At 34.7% G+C, this 21,936-nt stretch overlaps 2 protein-coding genes across 3 annotated transcripts; one reads left to right on the top strand and one right to left on the bottom strand.

Moving 5' to 3' along the window:
- Positions 1 to 51: 51 nt before the first annotated feature.
- On the top strand, positions 52 to 9,650 carry LOC101243495 (villin-1-like). 2 transcript variants are annotated; one of them, XM_026835795.1, is made up of 20 exons: positions 52 to 258; positions 507 to 581; positions 890 to 968; positions 1,920 to 2,040; positions 2,380 to 2,596; positions 2,831 to 2,935; positions 3,428 to 3,516; positions 3,757 to 3,838; positions 4,051 to 4,152; positions 4,658 to 4,778; positions 5,148 to 5,233; positions 5,559 to 5,696; positions 6,072 to 6,233; positions 6,613 to 6,743; positions 7,066 to 7,200; positions 7,496 to 7,589; positions 7,887 to 8,024; positions 8,443 to 8,631; positions 8,875 to 9,006; positions 9,432 to 9,650. In XM_026835795.1, exons 1-20 carry the CDS (start codon positions 175 to 177, stop codon positions 9,543 to 9,545), a joined length of 2,394 nt encoding a protein of 797 aa, XP_026691596.1. In that variant the 5' UTR covers positions 52 to 174; the 3' UTR covers positions 9,546 to 9,650. The 2 variants fall into 2 exon arrangements, with proteins under 2 accessions (XP_026691596.1, XP_026691595.1); XM_026835794.1 differs by having other exon boundaries at positions 4,658 to 4,781.
- LOC100187417 lies at positions 9,518 to 20,845 on the bottom strand. The gene is made up of 10 exons (XM_002125168.3): positions 14,498 to 20,845; positions 13,711 to 13,796; positions 13,324 to 13,476; positions 12,668 to 12,916; positions 12,243 to 12,381; positions 11,482 to 11,674; positions 10,942 to 11,069; positions 10,581 to 10,693; positions 10,183 to 10,313; positions 9,518 to 9,768 (listed from the first exon to the last, which is right to left on the bottom strand). Exons 1-10 carry the CDS (start codon positions 14,591 to 14,593, stop codon positions 9,674 to 9,676), a joined length of 1,383 nt encoding a protein of 460 aa, XP_002125204.1. The 5' UTR covers positions 14,594 to 20,845; the 3' UTR covers positions 9,518 to 9,673.
- Positions 20,846 to 21,936: the final 1,091 nt, after the last annotated feature.

Raw genomic sequence — 21,936 nt, 5'->3', positions numbered from 1 at the left:
GATACGACGAAAAATGCGCACTGCTCATTTTTGTAGCTGAAAAACAAAAACGCGAATTTGATACAATTAGCAAGAATACACAGCGGTAGAGGCTAGTTTTTTTTTGTTCGCCAATTTTGGTGTGAAAAGTTTAGATTTTTAGCGACTTTTTGCTATAGTATTAAAAAGCTTAATATGAGTGTAACTGTTTCCAAAGAATTTCAACAACAACTGGATAATGCTGGTGTAAAGAACGGGCTACAGATCTGGAGAGTAAAGGTATTTAGTAGGGTGGGGAAGACGGTACACTTTAGCACATAATATTTAAATATCCTGATCGTGTTATGAACAATTAACAACGGTCTATGAAAGTCGTGAGAATACGGTTTTATAATTCTTTGAATGTTCTTTGTTTACTACCAAATGTGACGAGAAATTAGAATGGATAAATGTCCCATCCCCACCCTACTACATGCGTGGTGTATTTGTGAAAGCGGTGAAATTTCTAATTTGTTTTTATCTCTCAGCCTGATAATCTGATACCTCTACCGAAGTCGAGTTATGGTGTTTTCCATGAAAGCCACGCCTATATCATACTGAGGGTAAGTAAAATTGATGCACTGTATTATTGTGGCCGTATGTGTCCGTAGGAAAAACACCTAATGGCAACTGATCCAACCCATTGGTCACTATTGGGTTGTCCAAATTGTCAGCCATACCTAAAGACAACAAATATTCACCCACAAAGTTACATACGCGGTAAATCGTAAGCTGACAAGATGTATGTGTGAAACATAACACGCATGTTATAACGACTGTCGTTTTCCGGCGACGCGAGGAAAAAGATTACATTCATTTAACTGAAGTCTTTCGCATAACTAACATGTACCCAATATTCTATGTATTATAGACTTACACCTCTGTAAACGGGGTCACCAAGATGTCTCTGCATTACTGGACAGGAAAGACGTCCTCCAGATCTATTAGAAGTAAGCGGAATGTTAGTGGGGCAAGGTGGCACACGGGGCAAGATAGATCACTTTTTAAGTTTCTTTTTCTGGGCCCCCTTATGATCATAATAAAAAATAAATAAAATAATGCCAGGTCAAAACCGTTTAGCAAATATATAATTGGGGTAATATATATACTGCTTCTTTAATATCACATATTTTAAAACCATGATTTTACCAATTAACAACTTACGAATGTATATTTTTGTAAATATTTTTCTTTATTCCCAAGTGGAACGCTAAAGCGGAAAAAACATTAACCATTTTACCCCAACCTACTATATATGGTTAGTTAAACAACTTCTGCGAAAATCAGGTGCCAAATTACAATACACACTTTGAACTATGTATAGCCTAATTGTGAAATGATCATCTTTTAAGCGGATCTTTTAGCATGTCATTAGTGACGATTTTAAGTTAGTGCGATTATTGCTAAGTGGCTCCAATTATAGTGACGCGTCCATAACTAGCAACAGTTTACGTATATGTACTACTATACCACTTAACGTAAATGTGTTGCATTTATTTTAAAGTATGATTATCTGTCAATTATTGGCATAGCTCGATGACTTATATCCATATAAAGACTAATCAAACAGCTGTTTAAAAAATGAGTATTTATTAGTATAGCGGGGGGTACACCATTTCATTCTATTTCCCCATATCAGTTGGTAGCAAACAAAGAAGTGTAAAACCATAGTATACACTTCAGTATACTATGGTAAACCGTATTCTCACGGCTCACATAGACCATTGTTAAATATTTAAAAGACGATCAGTTTGGGTATATATGCCAAAGGTGTCCCGTCTTTCCCTACCCTACTATGTTATTGATATGAACATCAATCTTTTTCCATGTTGCCTTAATTTTGTTTAAATTTGTACCAAATTAATGGAATAATTATAACTTTTACTTAACACATAATATAGACAAAGCTTCGGAATTCACTGTCAAACTCTACGCACAGCAGTCTTGCCTTACTACTCAATACAGAGAAGTTCAAGGGTTTGAAAGTACAGAGTTTGAAAAATACTTCAAGCGTGGACTTATGTGAGTTCGGTATTGCCCATATTATATGTGCTTATTTTCATGGGACTTTCATTTACGCATAAACTTGAACGAATAAATGTTACTACGTTCCTTATTTAAAGTAACATGGTAACATTGCGTGGCGAGGCAACGGTAGTCATTATAATACGCGTGTTTTGTTTCACATACACCTCACGCCGTGTACGAGTTAGCACAGCAAATGTAAGCTTGCTGGTGACCATTTATAGCATTTATATATCGGTACACTAACCCAAAACTCTGGAAAGCATTGCCCCGTATTTTTTATCTATTCTATAGTGTTACTGTTGGTCTATACATTGTTATGTGTGGTATTCATAGATATGTACGTGGAGAAGTTCGTGAAGACGAACCTGAAGGTTTTCCTCATTTTCACGTCAAACGTATCTTCCACGTCAATGGCGAGTTTCCCACACGAGCTGCAGAAGTTGATTTCGCATGGTCGAGTTTTGTACGTAATGACGTTTTCCTCATTGATATTGGCAACGTCATAATGATATGGAGGGGTCATGATTGTACAGATCGACAATTGGCGAAGGTGAATTATGATTAAAATAATGTAACGGCGCCGTGGCAAAATGGTTAGTGCGCATGCCTCTACCCAGAGGAGATGGGTTCAAGGCTCGTCGCTGCTACCATTGCGGGCGTATGTGTCCTTGGGCAAGTTCCTGGCACGGGGTGTATAAAACGAAACACCTTGTTATAACGACTGTCGTTACAAGTTCCAGTTTATTAATAATACCACGACACGATTTAAATCTCATAATCGCAGGGAATGATGTTGGCAAAAATGATAAAGACATTCGACCGAGAGGAACTCGGTTATATTCACACCGTGCATGATTTTCAAAACCAAAAAGATAACAAAATGCTCAAAGTAAGTATATCTGGTCCCGGATTAAATATTATGCCCGAACCAAGTTTTACACAAATGACGCACTTTGCGTCAATAGATATCGTAAGCAGTTTTCGCTGTGAAAGGGAAACCCCTTTCTTTATCTCTGAAGTCAAATAATTTCCTCGCTTCAAAGTAAGACGGTAGCTTGGTTTACATAAGATAGCATAGCAGTCAATCTTCTGTTTCAAGATTTATTAAAGGTTTTTTACTTACTGTGATAAGCCAACCTGTAGTATCTTTAGTTTATTCTCCATTTTTAGCACAACGTAAAATGTGAGTATGATTGTAATATACAAGAGAGTGGAGCTTTAATGAATGGGCACGTATACCAATTTTAACAAACGTTATGTGCAGAAAGTAATATAACATAAAGAGAATCACTGTTGAATGAAAACTGATCAATATGACTTGGGTGCCTAAAAAAATAAAAAAAAACTGAACATTTATTTAAAAATAAACTTTCTGTTTAAGGAACTGCTTGGTAAACTGCCGGATTCAATTCCAGCAAAAGAAGTGAAGGAAGAGAAGAAAACTGAATTGTCGGAAATTGTTATCTTCACGTAAATATTATCTTAATATTTCATTTTAAAAAATAAATGTGTCCAATAAATATTTATTTTTTTTATTGAACTTTCTTTAACAAGTCAGATTAAATAAAAGTTATATATATATTATTATTAAATTTCTCCATAGGAAATACATTTAGATTTTGTCATCTATTGCTATAGATTGCATATTTATAAAAAAAAAATACTGAAAATAAATATTTTCCAAAAATAACCATAAATCAAATTTTGTAGTCTGAAAAAAGGTGAAGGGTTATTGGTGGAATTGAATGAAGAACGATGGCCACAACTTAATAAACGATCTCTACTTAATGATGTAAGCTCTTGGCCGTGGCCTATTAATGCTATCATACCTTGAATTCATTGTGTGATTCATTTGTGTGCTTTAGCTTTTTCTTTTTCACATCATGAAATGTATTTTCTCTGATAAAGGCCACTTATATAGAAATAAAAAAAATTGTTAGACATTTATTAGATTTAAATTATGACTAGCAACAACAGTTTATATAATGCTTGGTTATCTTATAGGAATGTTATATGATTGATGTGCCAGGAAAAAAGAAAGTGTTCTTGTGGATAGGTCAGGATTGCAACCCTCATATAAAGAGCATTATTTGGAGCGCTATCCTTGTGAGTATACAATATAATACAAATGGGAATTATATTGGTTTGGGAATTATATGTATTCTACCACCTTTACTGTTATACCCATTACCCTCCAGTTACAATTCTTTATGGTATTATTGTGTATGGTGCGTTGCTGTTGTTTGTATCTCTGACCGGTAGATCTTGTTGTTTCAGTTTGTATGTGATTTGCCAAGGCATAATGTTAGAGGACTTTTCATCCTAATTTTGAAAAAAGGTGTGAAATCAAGTGTATTATCACCCTAGTTTTATGCATAAAACAAGTTGTACTCTGCTGTTAGATGTGTATACAAACAAGCAGAATTTATTCCATTTGTCACATTAATGTTTGGTCCCTATGTTTGACGGCTATGGCTATGAATGCAACAACATTTTAACAATGTCACCCCATATACTAAATATTACAGAAACATGACTCCGTATGTACGCATTCCTAAAAAAATATTAATGAATTGAAAATAAGGCATTCGGGATAAATGTTTGTTTTCAGAATTACCTTGAACAATTGAAACGTCCGTTAGACACCCAGGTTCAAATAATAGATGACGGTGGAGAGACAGATGAGTTCATTGCTCTCTTTTCAGATTGGGATGCTGACCCCTTCCCATGTGGTAGTATGGAACCTTTCGTATTGCTTGCATTATTTAATATCATTATTGTAATGCATTATAGAAAAACTTTTCACTAAAATTTACTTTAATTTGTACCATCTGTCTGTTGGCCTATTGTTAACAATAGGAGAGTATTAAATGTCCTAAAAACTAATCATAACAGTACATTGCCACTTAATGCATGTATTGCTTATACATTGACCAGAGTATATATTTTATTAATTAGTGTATTTGTAAAAAATTAAATTTATCAAATGCACCAGAGCTTCTGTTACAATTGATTCAAACTATCCTGTGTAAGTTGCTTTTCAGCTCACACGAAGTCATTCTAAGTGTATTTAAATATGTAAATATCTTGCATTATATCAGGACGTTTAACCGATCGAAGATATTCGTTTAAAGTTGCTCGATTTGATCAACCTGAAATGCCCGGTGCTGGTGATGGAAGGTTGGAGGTATGACATTACTGCAGTATTATGGTTGTATTATTATATTATGCTACGATTCATGTTGAAAAATTCCTACCTAACTATGTTGCAGAACAAGACAAAATTATTTAATAGTTGTGCATTTGTATTTAATGTTCCAAAGATACCTAATTGTTTGATTTTTTGCATAGATCTCATAAATGAATGAAAAAAAGAAAAATAGTTGTCAAAACATAGGGGCATTTAAATATAGAAATATATGTATAATTTTTATTAATGTTTTAGCCTATTTCATGTGTGGTGTAGTTAGGTTTTTTTTCCCAATAATTTCACTTTTCATTTTTGTGTTAAGGTATTTTTGATTGACAAGAAATCATTGGTTCCAATTGACCCGTCAATGTATGGAAAGTTCTTCAGTGGTGAATGTTATATTGTGAGATATACATTCAAAGAGTTTGGAAAGGAAATGAAGATAATGTATTACTGGGAGGTGAGGTCCATTTTTTAAACCTTTTATTAAATTGGGTTCAGAAATGTAAAGGTTTTCATAACATTTTACAACATGAGTGTCTTTGCATGAACTAATATGTTACATATGTTTTTTGGTGTATCTTTTGGGTACTATTTTATGGGAGTGATGTCTTTTAGCCAGACATGCTATGTGACCTAAGGTTTAGCCCATAGTTGGTTCATTACCCCAACACCGAGTATGCTGCATCATTTTTTGGAGTACACAAAATGTTTAGTAATAAAATAATAAACAGATCTTAGGAGTTCTGATATATTAATTATGCATGTCAATATTTGAACTGTATGCTTATACCTTTGTAATGGAAAATGTTTTAAGTTTCACTTTATTTAACAGGGACGTAGATCTGGTTCCTCCACTTTACTATCCACCCCTACACGAGGATCTCGGCTGAACTCAAACTTTCGTCTTGATGGAACGACAGAATGCCGAGTTGAAATTGGCAAAGAACCTGCTCACTTTGTTGCTTTTTTTAAAGGGAAGTTCATGGTTTTGAAGGTATGTTGTGGTTATGTAAGGTGTCCTAGAACTCCATTATTAAAGGATACTTTTTTTCAAGTGTTTCTTCACAACTTGAAAAACACTAGTGTCCGGAGCTCTGGCACAGTGTTTAGCATACATGCCTCTAACCCAGAGGTTTAGGATTTAAAACACTTCACGGCAATTGCCCCAACCCATTGGTCCCTAATGGGTTGTCCAAATTGCCAACTATGCAGTTCACAAAATAAATACGCAGTAACATGTAAACAGTCAGGATAAGTACGAAACAGAACACTTGTGTTATGACGACTCTCATTCTCCTGCCATGTTAGGATAAAACAAGTTCACATTCATTTATCCATTCTCACATACAATTAAAATCTAAACAACACAACAGGGAAGTGACCCCAAGTCATCAAATCAAGAAAACCCACCCGCCCCTAACCCTGACAAAGTACCTGGGGTTACGTTGTACGTTGTAAGAGGTTCAAATATATACAACACTAAAGCTATTCAAGTCAGATGCAGGTTTGTCAAGTTTTAGTAATATTGTTTCCTAATTTTAATGGTTGATGTTTTGGAATCAAATACGGCTTTTAATATACATATATATTAATTTACCATTCATATCATTTATTTATCTTTACATAATTATAAAACAGGTATCAATAAAATATGCAACTTTGTTCATAGTTTAATTATTTTGGTGTTTATATGGTTGTTCAGTTTAAACACACCGTAAGTGACGATATGGTTGGAGCATTAATCCTGTCTTGCCCAAGAACATAGATTTTAAATTAAGTTTTATATATTGGGTTTATTAAAATTATCTCAAATATTTTTGATCTAGTTCAAGCTCATTGAATTGCAACTACCCATACATATGTACCACACCAAACACTGTGTTTCTATGGTGTGGTAAAGGATGTATAGGTGATCAGAGAGACATGGGACACATTATGGCAAATAACATGCTGGGAAACAAGTAATAACTTTCTCTTTATATTTTTCTGGACTTGAATTTTGTCTGTTACGTATTTCGTAGCACTGGATCCTGACTATGTTTATTTACACAAACTAATTCTACTCTATAACCACAAAAAGTCAGGGTTAGATTCCCAGAATTAATTACAGTTTTTATTTTTCATGTTGTCAATGAACAAGCTTTTTTGCCTTTTAGTCTGTTACGTGGTATAAAGTGTCAAAACAACAAGCTTTTTATGATTTTATCATCTGTTCCATGGTAGAAATTGTCACTGTAAGCTTTATTGATCATTTAGACCTCTATGGGTGTTAGAAGAAGGGAATGAGGTTGATGAATTCTTTGCAGCTTTGGGTGGAAGGAAGGAATATTCAAACAAGATTGTACCAAAGGTTATAAAGAATGTGTACATATTTTACATATGCTATATGCCTAAGGACACATATGCCAACACCATCAGTATAGTGTCAAAAATTAAACCTGGTATCATTTAGTTACAATGTAAGAATCTAACCATTGAGCCACAGCACCAGACAAAACAATGATAAATTAAATAAACAAACCAAAACTGTGAGATTTTCTCAAATCAACTTTTTAAAAAAGTGTTTTAAAAATTTCAATTGTATCAATTTTTTTCTACTTGTGACATATTTTGTTATTTTCTAATAATCCAATATTTATTTTCTTAGGATCCTGATACAGTTAGAGAAGCTGTTACGTTTTATTATTATGAAAACAATGGAAAGTATTATTTCAAGGAAATGTATAATATATCAAGACATGATTTACATTCTGAAGATATTGTTTTGATTGATATTTATGATGAGGTAAATATCTTTGTCAATATATACCAAGATAAAATAATTTAATAGCAATAACGTATTGTTACCTTGTTTGAACTGATTTAAGTGCTAAAACCTTGATATAAGAAATAGGTTTTTCAAAAAAATCTAGTTCTTTTCTTCATGTGAGATCCTACAGTGTAAGATTTCCTTTTCATGGGACCTGTAACTTAGGCAGGCCAACACAATTTATAGTAAGTGTTTTCCCATCCAAGAGCACTTGCGCAGATCATTGTCAATCGAACTTGGTATCCTTTGATTACAACTTCAAAGCCTAACCACTGAGCACCAGGAATAACCCTAACTAAATTTATATATTCGTGATTGTTGACATTGTGTTTCATAAGTTTGATTAAATTTATATGTTCAGAATTGTTAACATTGGTTCATGGTAATTCTGTAGGTTTATATTTGGCTTGGATCGAAAGTAGATTCAGAGTTGGCTCAACGCAGCTTCCCAATAGCTTTCCGTTATTTACAAAGAAGTTATAACAGGGGAGATATGAAAACTGCTGTTCTACTTGTAAAAGAAGGGAGTGAACCAAACATATTTACTCGCTTTATTCCAAACTGGGAGGATGAACAACCAAAAGTAAGTGAAAAAAGGCTTAGGTTAATACCACCTTTTGACTGTTGAAACGAAAAATTGTTTTGATCCATAGTATACTTGGAGCTTGGTAAAACGTAGCTTTGGAAATTGGGTGGACAAAAAAATATTATATACGTTTTGTATTAGTTTTGCCAGTGTTATTTAATTCTAAGTATTAAATTAAATGTCACTTGAGCATTTTTCAGTCGAAAAACTAAATATAAAAAACATACATGTTAAAAACAGAATAATGTAGAAGAGAGACTAACACCAGCTCATGTGAAAAGATTGTTGGACAACGAATATGGGTTGCCTGTTTATTCAATTCAACAATTATCTACATCATGTCCTCAAGGTGTGGACCCAACAAAAAAAGAGGTAACATATTTTTTGTTAGAAATTTTAGTCTCCCATTGTTAAATATTTAAGTCATGGCTTGGTTAGGTGCTTCTATAGTAACCAAAAGATATATAATGTCTGTCACTGATGGTGTTTGATGCATCTATTGGGCAAAAAGCTTAAGGGGCAATAATAAAACTATTGATAACTTAGAGGATGTAGCACCCTGGGTGGTAGGGTAATCAGCAAACTGTGGTCTAAAAATCAAGTGGTGTACTACGTCACACATTTCTTTATCCCAGATTGCATATTGTATAAAATCCACTCATTGTTTAAATTAACTCGATTACAATTAGGCAGCTCTTTAGCAATCTCTTTAGGTTTATTTTTGTATTTCGAGGCCTACATTTTAAATAAAAGAATCCAACATTTTTATCATCGTGTTTTCTAAATATTTTTACCAGAGATATCTTTCTGAAAGAGATTTTGCTCAAACATTCCGGATGACACGAGAAGAATTCTCGAAACTAAGTGAATGGTATCGAAATGATTTGAAAAAGAAATTCAATTTATTTTAGCAACAAAATAGCAATATAACGCAATGTAAATGCTACCACCAGCTTAAAATAAAAAAATATTATATAAATATAAGAAATTAGTAACTTGAAATAAACAATAAATAAGAACATGAGAAATTGTGGTATCTTTATAACATAGAAACACTATCGTCTTGTCCTTCGTTACTACGATAATATGGTGACGTTACAGTGTGTGTTGCCATAGCAATTGAAAGGTATTTCACTAAAAAAACAAATATTGCAAATGATTTATGAAAATTGTTTTATCTTTGTGTAATGGAACAACGACAGTTGTTATAATAGGATTGTTAATATACCTAGTATTCGCTTAAAAGTTACCGCATGGGTCCCTAAAATTTAAAGGGACCCGTGCTCTAACCTACTGCATATGTAACATTTTGGGTGACTATTGTTTAATGTTGTTTTTATTGCAATATGTCGGATAATTAAGAGACCCCATAAGGGTTTAAGCAATTGCGGTTAAATATCTTTTAGAAAGACACATACGTGCCAACTGGTAGTAGCAGTAAGTCTCGAATCCATATCCTCTCGGGTACGAACTATGCTGGGGTATTCACCATTTCAATTTATTTACACGTGTGTTACGTCACACTAATTATTATGACGTCATAGTTACCTCCTTCCACCGCTGTTCCTGATGGATCTCTCTTCCCTCTTATTGATGGTGAAGATCTTCTTATAGCAACAGGGACTCTTCCCAAAGGAGACATTTTACGAATTCCACCTTGTTTACTTCCACCGAATGCACTGATAGCAAATGTGTTGTTAGGATATCGATTAGTCTCTGTCTATTGCGGTATACACTATACAAGCCTTTTAAAATGTGCAACTGTTAGCACCGCAATCCCACGCTTCCTGATTGCATTTGCATATTTAACAATTATCAACCCACTTTTAAAGTGCCTGTGCTACGGTTATATAAACTGTAAATAGTCTTTGTTTACTACCAAATAGGACGACAAAAAAGAACGAAAATATGTCCCATCTTACCCCACCCTACTATATACACCATACCTTGACCCAACAACCATCGACATTTGATTTGATTGGTTTGTTTTTCGTTTACCAGTGAACTCGGAACTCTGAGGTTTCCACGGTTTCGGACTTTTCGCCAAAGCTTTGTGACCCTAGCGAAAAAGATAATGGCTTCATTTGCCCCAAATTGAGCGATTATTTGTCCGACACCATAGCAAAGTAGTTAGTCCGCCTGTCTCTTACCCAGAAAAAGTGTATGAACGAAACAAAACATGTATGAAACAGAACACCGAGGTGTATGAAACAGAACACCCGTGTTATAACGACTGTCGTTTTCGGGCGAGAGGATAAAACAAGTTACATTCATTCGTCCATACGACACACATAAATAAGCTCTTACTTTATATCCAGCAGTCTCCTGTTCACCAAACGGTCGTTGTTGACTTGACTTAATAACCATCGGGTTATTTACCTCCATGGTTGACTTGGGTACATTCATGCACCCCCCACATATTGCTGAAGGGTTCACTATAAAAAAAAACGTTTCATCTTGGAGACGAGCGTGTTATGACATATCCCCGGCACAGTTGTATGAAACGATGTGAACGAAACAGAACACCAGTGTTGTAACGACTATCGTTGTTACGCGTAGATAAAAAAGTAATATTTATTCATAGTTTTAAGTCCCAAAAAAATGTTTTTAAGCCACAGAAAGTTAGGTTTGCCGAATGCAAAATGTAGTGCTGGTTATAATCTGAGTGCTCTTGGTTAGTAGCTATGTTTGGGTTTAGAAATTGTCGTTTTAAAGTGTTTTTTAATACCGTGGAGACTGCATATTACCAGCTGCTCAAGACATCAAGTAAAAAGTGTTTTATACTGTGACCCATATATATGTGATGACAAATTTATTTTATATTGTACGCACTTATATTTCACTTACCGGTTGAAAGTAAAACGTCGCTTCCTTTACTCGATGTGGATTTACCACTTCCAGTTCGATTATAAAGCACTGGACCAATTGGACAATTCTCACTGTAGTAAACTACGGGTGGTGGTGTAACTGCTGTCTTTTTAGGTGGTGCTGAACATTTAGGGGCGTGGTGGTGGCAATCTCGATGCGTGTGAAGCAACCCCTAACGTATAGGACATTATAAGCATACAGTAAGTCGGGTAAGATGAAAACCGTTAGCACATAATATTTAATATTTATTGGTAATCGTGATTTTAACAAATAACAACGCTCAATTAGAGTCGTGAGGATATGGTTACATCATTCTTTAGTAGGGTGGGGTAAGATGTAACTTGTTTTCACTTTCCTTCTCGTCCAATTTAGTAGTAAAAAAAAATATTTACAGAAATATATAACCGCATCCCCACGACTCGAAGAACGTTGTTGATTGTAAAAAAAACTTCAGGAATTATGAAACTAAACTGCTAACGGTATCCTATGTCCTATCCTGCCCCACAGTACTATACTCTTTGTGTACTACCAAATGGGACGACAAATGAGACTGAAACATAGGCCATCTTACCCCAACCTACTAAATCTAACAGTGAGTATTTAAACTAAACATATACACAGGGTTTCGTACACGGCGTTTATGAACATTGTTTCATATTTTATTGTTATTTTTCACTAAAGTTGTTCGTTACCGTATTCGAAAAAATAAAAAAAAACAAAAATATTACGTTTCATCTTACCCTGCATATATCCTCAGTATACTTTTTGCTGCTGGTGCTGCATAACTTGAGTCTGAGTGCAGCGTGTAGTTTAACACCAGCGAGACCACTTGCACGCAACTCTCGGAAGTTACGGATCAATATATAAGTGTAAGAACTCCTGCAATTGTATATGTGTTATTAAGTAATGAATGCGTGTAACCTGTTTCGTTTTCGCGTGGCTTGAAAACTCCAGTCGTTATACTAGGTGTTGCATTTCATACACCTCGTGCCAGCTTACGAGTTACCACGTATGTAAGTTTGTGGATGATTAGTTTTTTGTATAGCTGGCATTTGACAATTTACACAACGCATTAGTGACAACTGGGTCGGAGCAGTGGCTGTTAATGAGACGAGAAAGAGAGTGTCCCATATTACCCTATACCCTACTACAGTACTTTACAGACCTGTAGCTTTCAATGTGCTGTTGATGATGTTGAAAGTGTTGGAATTTGTAAGAAATATCTTTAAGTCCATGAAATAGCATTGGAAACTTGGACACGTATCGCAAAGAAGGATCAGATTGCGCTCGGTGGTTACGTTTGCTCCCCATGCCTGTTCTACCGCTCGGTGGCGCTGTTAAGCTACCGTCAGCTGGTGTGCGACGTGATGAGATGGAACTGAGGTTCGGTGTGCTCGCAATACAACGTGAACTCCTGGTAAATTGGAGTGAATATTTTACCTTTAACAAAAAATTCTGTCGCCATTATATAATAATAATTCTTACGCCAATGCTAAATGTGAGAATGAATGAATGAATGTTTCGCTTGCTCTTTATCTTTGTATGGTGGTAAAAAGACAGTCGTTATAACACAGGTATTCTGTTCAAACACCTCGTGCCCGCTTACAAATTACAACGTATGCAACTTTATAAGTAATTATTTTTTTTGTTTTTTTTGTAATGCATGTACGACAGTGTGAACAACCTATAGGTGACCACTAGTTTGGGGCAAATGCCAAGTTTAAACGTTAGAAACGGATGTGTTTATTTTACAAAACGCTAAGTTAAACAAACATTGCGGTAAAACTATGCTATAGCTTGATAAACTAACAAATAACTAACTTGGTTTTTCGAAGACACATTGAACTTGGACTTGTAGCGATTGGTTTCTTCCGCATTCTATGAACTGAGACGGCAGCTGAAGTTGGTCTTCCAACAAAATCCGGGTTTTGTAATTTGAATTCAGTGATTGTGGCATCGTTTAAAAGCAGAGTGCTACAACAATATGTTAATTTAGGTTAACCAAAATGTTTCGTGACTATGTTAAAACACCACAAAATTTGGGAATGTATTTTTATGACTGGTAACTAAACGAACATTCAAAGAATTATTAAACCCCATCCACACGACTGCAATATAACGTTGTTAAAAAACACGATCAGTATATTTGGATATTAGGTGCTAAAGCTGTCCCGTGTTTCTCCACCCTACTGTACAATAGAATATTACCAATAAGCCTTTTCTCCATCGCAAATTGATTCAAGTTCATCTGTGTGGATATCGGAACAAGTTTCCCACCCACGTAAGCAGTCTTCCTGGAAACAGCGTTTAATCATGTAACCCTGATACAGGTATACTATATAGTGCTGTAGGGTAAGACGGAACCCCTTTACCACATAATATCCAAATATCCTAATGATGTTTTAAACAAATAACAACGGTGTATGGGAGTCGTAACAACGGTGTATGGGAGTGAATACAGTCATATAGTAGGTAGGGTACAATGGTACATGTTTTCATTCCCCTTTCTTGTCCCATTTGGTAGAAAACAAAGAATGTTTAAAGGTTTTCAAAATCGTAGCGTCACGATAATGAAAGGGCGTAGTTGATTGATAAAAATAGATTAGGAAATATAGGATATTATGTGCTAAATGTATCCCATCTTATCTCACAGTACTATAGTGCCATAATACACTATTGGTATACAAAGCGAACATCTAAAACGATTTTGAATAACCCCGTCGAAACAAACTGTACTGTTCAAGACATAAAATAGCGGTTCGACGAATTTCCTTTGCTACATATATATATAATATGGATTTGCTTCCTAATTCGTACAAAATACTAATCATGGAACCCATTAGCAAGTAGCAACTAATGTATCTATTATCCATATTGAAAATGGTACATAATCAGTTGATAACGTAATATTGGGGACATGTTATTAAATCGTTTCCGGCTGATTAAGCACATATCTTCGCTTCAGTGATCAGCGCGAAACACAAAATCCATTTACTTGCTTTCCTTCCACTTCGGCGTGAGGTGCAAATGCGTTGAAAATGCTGCGAGACAACACAAGTGTAGAATCGTGTGTATCCAGGTCCTGACTCATAGTAACTGTATTCTTCGTCCAGTTTATAACAGCAGCTATATAGTTCTACTATATTCAGAGTTTCAGTACAGTCTAGTTCAAATATATTACTGTAGGGAATACAACTTAAAATATTTGCCCTGTTAAACTTTCTAACCATATTATGCACATTGAACGTTTACCGTTAAGTACTTGACTATTAAATCAATAAAGAGAAGCAAACTAATTAGCAGCTAAAGTTAATTCGTATCCTGTCTAGTAATTCTGACTTTTCTTAATTGCCGGTCAATATATCTGTTCTGAACCCAATTTTTGCCTTAAATATAGCAGCTGGACTGTTCCCTATGTATCTCATAATACAATTGTTTAGACCTGTTTGTTATTTTAGATTTCAAACAATAGTCTGTATGAGGTTTTCCATTGTTTTGCTTTTGTTGATAAATACCAGTACAAAATATCACAGTAAATGCAGCTATATGCACTAATGTATCATAAAATACTCACTGTAATTATCATACATCGTTATTAACAGCAGGTTAACTGGATTTTCTGCTTCTATAAAGTGCAGTGTGTCAGATGAAAAAGCTGGTAAAGGTTTAAATAATTGATATGGGGACCAAATGCATTGTCTTTTTGTGCATTTAAATTTCCCAACTCTCTAGTAAAGGTCGTAGAAAAGAAAGCAGTGCTAAGTATACCAGGGCTTTAGATTTATAGTTTTCTGTGTTATATCTTCATAGCATCATAAAAGTCAGTTGCCTTTAGTCATATTGACATATGAATGCAATAAAAGTGCTATATAAGTGCAGGTGTATACTTTTTTTTGTTTTGTAAACTTATGATTACAATTATTATGTTCTGTCACGCAATAAACAAAATTGATACCATTACCACATAAATTAATACTTTCTGATCATGTTTTAAACAATTAACAACGCTCTTTTAGAATCGAGGTGCTTTAGTTATAAATTATGTAAATATTCTTGGTTCACTATCAAATAAAGTGTGAAAAGAGAATAAAAACAAGTAATATCTTACTATATATTTATATTATACATTCTTCGCGTTGGCACCGCTTATACACGTACACGCGGATTTGATTTGGTAGATTATTAAAGACAGATGGCGAAGTATGAATACAAACCGTTCAGACGACTGTTGTGTGTTATTATGTGGTCACAAACGACCTTTGTATTGACGCGACCAATTCGTTGTCACCTCCCGCTGCGGTTGTAAAATGCCCACATTTGAGTCAGAGCGCAATTTTGGTAGCTTCCCGGTTTTAGATTTGTGTTTTGACCACTGGCTGCCAACGGCGCCTGGAAGTTAAATTATGTATCCACTTGCCTTTTACACAAAGGCGCTTGCGGTTTTAACACGGGAGTTAAACCAGGTTCTCTTGGGAATTAGATTACTGAGTACTGTATTCAACTGATTGAGGTTAAAATGATTACTAAGAAGTAAGAACCTACTGTTTTATTAACTGATCATTTGAATTCCTAAACATGATCATTAAAAAACCGTTTCCGTAAAAACTCCAAAGTAAATTCACAGTTTAAGCTACTGAGATGGTATGCATATTTTCTAGAGTGGGGGAAGATGGGACGCCATTTCATCTTATTTTCTCGTCCCATTTGGTAGTAAACAAAGAATGTTTACAGAATTATATAACAGTAGCTCTGCTACTTTAAAAGAGCGCTGTTATTTGTTCAAAATACGATTAGGAAATATCAGACTTGGGTGTAAACAATATCCCATCTTAACATCAGCAATGTGTCTGGATTAAATTTTACGCGTCAATTCTAATTCCAACAACCTTTACATGTATACGACACACACGCTTAATTAACAATCCCAATTGCACGCCTTCACATCAAATTCAAGTTTCTATCGCATCATTACGTGAATAATTAATTATTTTGTGATAACAGGCGTCTACCGAACGAACAGCATCGACTCCGTGAGCGCGGTAACTAAATAATTTATCCCATATAGCCCAAGGCCCTTCTTTTTATTGCTTTTAATCCATCTGTTGAAAGACAATTGGAAATCCAGTTAATTAACGACGGTTTACCAGCAGTCATTATAAAGTTTATGTGATTAAACTCTGATGGTGTAATGATACATAGACAGTCATACAGGCATCCTGTTTTAGTTTGATTTGTAAAGCTAAATTATGAACAGCGGTATTTTGTTGTAATTATTTAGTTTAACAGGTGCAAATCAAAATTAATGTAAGTATCAAACTGTATCCGTCGTTTTTGTTTTTCACCGACAGATAGTTGAATTAGTTATAAATTTATGTTTTAATTTTGTTTGTATTGGAAATGTTGTTAGTACTGTGGGGTAAGATGGATACCGTTACAACAGAATATTTCTCAATCGGTTTTACAACGCTCGTTTAGAGTTGTGAGTATAAACGGTTATATAATTGTGTAAATATTTTTTGTTTACTACCAAATTAAACGATAAAAGAGAAAAAAACATGAATCATCTTACCCCAACCTATTACAGGATTTCAAATTATTGCTTTTCTAACTTTTAAAATAAAATTAGGCAATATGTTAAATTGTTGTATTTTAATTTCAAAAAAGTCGAATTACATTGCAGTATTGGCAATATTTACTTTCGTCCGTCGTTCAAATAATAACAGGTCGTACGGGTAAGCGGCACAGTATTGTAATTATGGCGAACTAGTAAAACAAATCCCTATAATCAATGGGATTTATGGGTTCATCTAATCTCCGTGGTTGTTCATATTTCGATTCATAACTAATGGTCAGTAATTTCTATAAGTGCATTGATTGAACAGGTTTGCAGCAATCGAATGTTCCCAAAGGTATAGAACGATTTGCTTATATTTGTTTTGCTGTACATTTCATAATGGCGCACTTGAGTATACAGGACGTGCAGAATTATTTTGTCGAGTTTTTGTTTAACGTTTTTAAAGTATATGTACGTTATACTATACAGTTTGCTGTGAACTTATAAAAAAGTTTGTGGCTAAATTAACAATAATTTATAAACGAGTTTTAACATATGATTTTTAAGTTTTTTGAAAATTATAGGTTTAAAAAATTGTTATGTCGCAAATTAATCCTAGAGAGGTTTCAAGAACGTCTTTTGGCATTACGTATTTTGATTACCACCGGCTTAGATTATGGTCGTATGGTCTATGGTCTATGCGTATCCAATACTCGGGAATGAACACTGTATTAAAGTATAGAATTCTCTGTAATTCATATTATTGTACGTTGAGTTTTATATCATTGTACGTTACCAGGCCCAACCGAGAGTTGAATAAGTAATTATAACTTCTACAGTAAATGTCATTGCCGTCAGTAAAGGTCAATTATTACTTAGTTTTCCTCCTATATAGGATGTCCGGATTAAAAAGCTATTTTCCTTTGTTAGAAGTACGTTGTGCACGAGTCCTTTTCAATACAAAACGTGTCGTTTAAATGCATTGAGATTAACAGGCGTGTCGAGCGGTTAGCGCTTAATATTAAAAGTTAGTTTTCGCCTTACACCGTCTACGCCCCAAGACACGTTATGTGTGAAGTAGTAAAGCTGTAATGCTGTTCAGTTTGTACGTGACCTATGGGCGTATTCTGCAACGTATTTTACGTGTCAGCTGTAAACCATATGTGCAGATAGCATAGGACTTAGCTTAGCAATGTGTTTTTTATTTAGTGAAACCAAAATGTTGGTACTGCACAGGTTTGAAGTTAATATTGAGAAAAAAGCAAGTTACAAAGGTCAGTACAAGTTACAAAGTAATTTATTCAACTAAATAAGTAATAAACTTATCTCTATAGTAATGTGGGGTAAGATGGGATACTGTTAGCACTTAAGCTTCATATTTCCTATTATAAACAATGAACAACGTTTTTTTAATATTGAAGTCGTAGTGAAATGGTTATGTTATTGCGTAAATATTCTTTGTTTACTACCAAATGGACCGAGAAAAGAGAATGAAAACCTGTCCCGTCTTACACCGGCTTTCTACTATATGTAGTCTTGTGGAATTTTGTTAAGAGAAAAATCCAGGAGAGGCCTTTAAATGTAATCTTAGATTGTTCCGTCCAGACAGGCCTCTTACGCACCGTCTAACTGACACCTGTTTTTTCCTCCTATCTCCCATGGGTGCATCACTTAACCAGTTGCTACATAAGGCGATACTTCTTATTCTCATATTGAATTATTTAAAGCGAGGTATGTAGGTACCAGTGCCTGTTGCGAATATATTTTTCGGCTACTTTTTTGAAGACAAGTATATAGCCTACTTTTTGTTTGTCGTGATTTTAGAATTTTAATTTTTAAGATAAGTTAGAATATAAAGTCGTATTAAAGCAGATAGAACATTGTTAGGTGAAATATAGTACTGTGGGGTAAGACGAGATATCTTTAACATCGAAATCCCATATTTCATAATCGTATTTATAAAAAATTAACAATGCTCTTTTAGAGTCGCGGGGCTACGGTTATTTAGTGTTAACATTCTGTCAAATACAAAATGGGTCGTTAAAAAAGAACGAACCTATGTCCCATCTTACCCCGACCCACTATATAACGGTATACGAATGAAACACCGTCGGCCATGTTGACTTCTGTTATTGTGTCTAAGGTATAAACACGTGGGTACTTGTACCTGTTTTCAATTACAATTCAAATCTCGACGTTTCAATTACGCTGATTGAAATCGTCACAATCGATCTGTGACGTCACAATTGCCGCCCACTTGGACTGTCACGTGCCATCGTAATCCAATCTGACGAGATGACGTAGTTTTCGAGACAAAGTTCGAATGTAAACAAAGAAAAGCAATGTGGAACCATATTAAAGGGCCATGTAGTGTAGTGTAGTCACTGTAGTGCTCCTTAGCGGTCAACGAGTTGTATTTTTGATGGCGCCGCTACGAAGGCGCCATAGTTACTTAAAATAACAAAAACAAGCCGAGTGTCTTTGATGAAGTAAGTTCACTGTGGTCTATGGACAGGATATATATACATAGGCGACAGGGCTTATTACTTAGTGCTATTTAGATAATCCTAATGTCTCAGGTTCAGACAGTGTATTACAAATCGAATGGGTTTGTAACCATACATTATCTATGTACAATTTATCAAGTAGAGGTTCCATATCTTTAGCTTATTCAGACGAGTTCAATTTTGGGTCGTAAAGTTATCATTTGCAACAGTGTAGCTCAAGTTTTTTCGGATCTTAACAAAAAACATCCTTTCTTTTCGCGTTTCATCACAAAAGGTGCAAACCCAACAAATAACTTCTTCAAGTGCCGCAAACCGCTGTGGGTTAGTTAGTTTGTTGCCTCGCGAACAAAGGCGTTTTATAACAATAGGAATTCCCGACCGACCATTATATTGGCTGACCGCATCGATTCAAACGACAGGCGAATCCTTGCACCTTACGGTCCAGATTTCGCAACCGCTTTAAGCATTCAAACTGCAGATTTCTTTCTTCCTGACAGGTCTAGGTTAATGCATGACGACTAGCAGACCATCTTACGACTGTACTTTGGTTTTGGTAAATAGTTTGCAGTTATGTGTTATAAACTTATAATAAATAGAGGTACTCAGTGATTTAGCCTATAGCAGTTGCTGTATTTAGGTAAGGGAAAACGTAGTACATTCTAAATACAAAGGTTTATGGATGTTGTATATTGATATGTAATATCCATACAAGAGCTTTATAAAAGTGTGTTGGGAGTTCCGTATACGTGTTATAAAACACATTGGGGTCGGTTTACATTGTATTGTTATATGAGCAATTAACATAACTTCGCAGGTGTTTATGTGTGTCACAATTTGTTTGTTTTGTTTTCCGTCTTTTTTAAAACTGGCAACTTTATATGAATTACAGGGAGATTTGGATTTTTTTATGAATTAAAATCAGGATGATTATTACGTCACAAACTTACTTCATACACGTTGCCATAGGTTATTTATTTTTCCAGCATAATAAAGTTTTTCAAGTATCTTATCCGAAACGGTTCTTTAATTATTAACCCTGCACTTAATTTACTCAGGCCCGTAACGACCGGACGTAAGACCAAGTTGTTATATAGAATCTAGTTCGCATAGGTTGTCCCCTTGTCTGTTACATGTAATGCATCATGCTTCGAACAAGCAGTAGGCATATGGACAGTCCAAGTCGACCAGAAAGAGACGAATTTACAAGAAGTACAAACTGGAGATCTTCGCTAAGGTCGACTAAAGATGGAAGGTCTGTAGAAAATGGAAACGGTGTCAGATCTGGGTAAACATTTTGATTTATTGTATGTTTGATCATTATGTCTACGTGTAATGTCCCAATTCTTTGGCATTTTAGCCTGGCCTTTAGGACTTCACCCATATAAAAAGTATAGGTGTATGTTGTGTATGGTAAAGATTTATTTAGAGTTATGTATGTTCGCTGGTTTCAAGTAAACATGTTAGTTCGATATTGCTTTGGTTTCCTCCCACCAAATTAAATTGATATTTCTACAATAGGACATAACTATTAAAACATATAATGATCAGAAACTAAAAGTTTAAACAAAAAAGCCCAGTAAATGTTCCAATGCGTGACTTATAGGAAACTTGTAAGTAAGCAAACGTATTAGAATGATGACAGAGTCAATATAAGACACGCTAGAAAAATATTTGAACGAGATAGCCAGGTTCTATTGTGTGGAACCGTTACCCAGTAATAGTCGTGTATTCGTTACCTGTATTAAAAATGCAGCAAAATGTTATAGCAATAGCTAGTCGTTTTTCCAGCAATTAAAATATAATATCGTAACAGTTTGTGTTTTTATTATATTTATATTGTGTGTGTTTAGTGTAATACGTAAAAATATAAATTTACATATGAGGTGTAAATTGCTTTCATTTTAAAAGTGAAACCGTTTGTAGAAATAATAAGATGATTTAACGCTTTTGGCAGTAAGTGGTTTTATACAGTAGGGTGGGCAAAGGTGGGACACCTTCAGCACATGTTATCTAAATATTCTTATCGTGTTTTAAACAATTAACAACGGCCTATAGGAGTAGTGAGGATACGGTTTTATGAATCATTAAATTGTTATTTGTTTGCTACCAAATGGACGAGAAAATAGAATAAAAAGGTGTCCCATCTTCCCCCACCCTACTATATATTACATACTGGAGACTATACTGTATGATATAATACGTTGTTGTAATTTTAAAATATATTATATGTGCTGTCAGGTTTTGTATATGATATATTATGTTAATGTTACAATATTCACAGCATTCGTAGTACAACCGACAAAGAAAATCTCGGGAAGTTTAAAAACGGTCGCAGTGATCATCAAGCTAAGCCTGACGAATCCAACAACGCTA

This window comes from Ciona intestinalis, chromosome 9 (genome assembly GCF_000224145.3).
Source record: "Ciona intestinalis chromosome 9, KH, whole genome shotgun sequence".
NCBI classification, from domain to species: domain Eukaryota; kingdom Metazoa; phylum Chordata; class Ascidiacea; order Phlebobranchia; family Cionidae; genus Ciona; species Ciona intestinalis.
The sequence above is the reverse complement of the archived record's forward strand: the minus strand, read 5'-3'. Positions and strand labels throughout refer to the sequence as shown.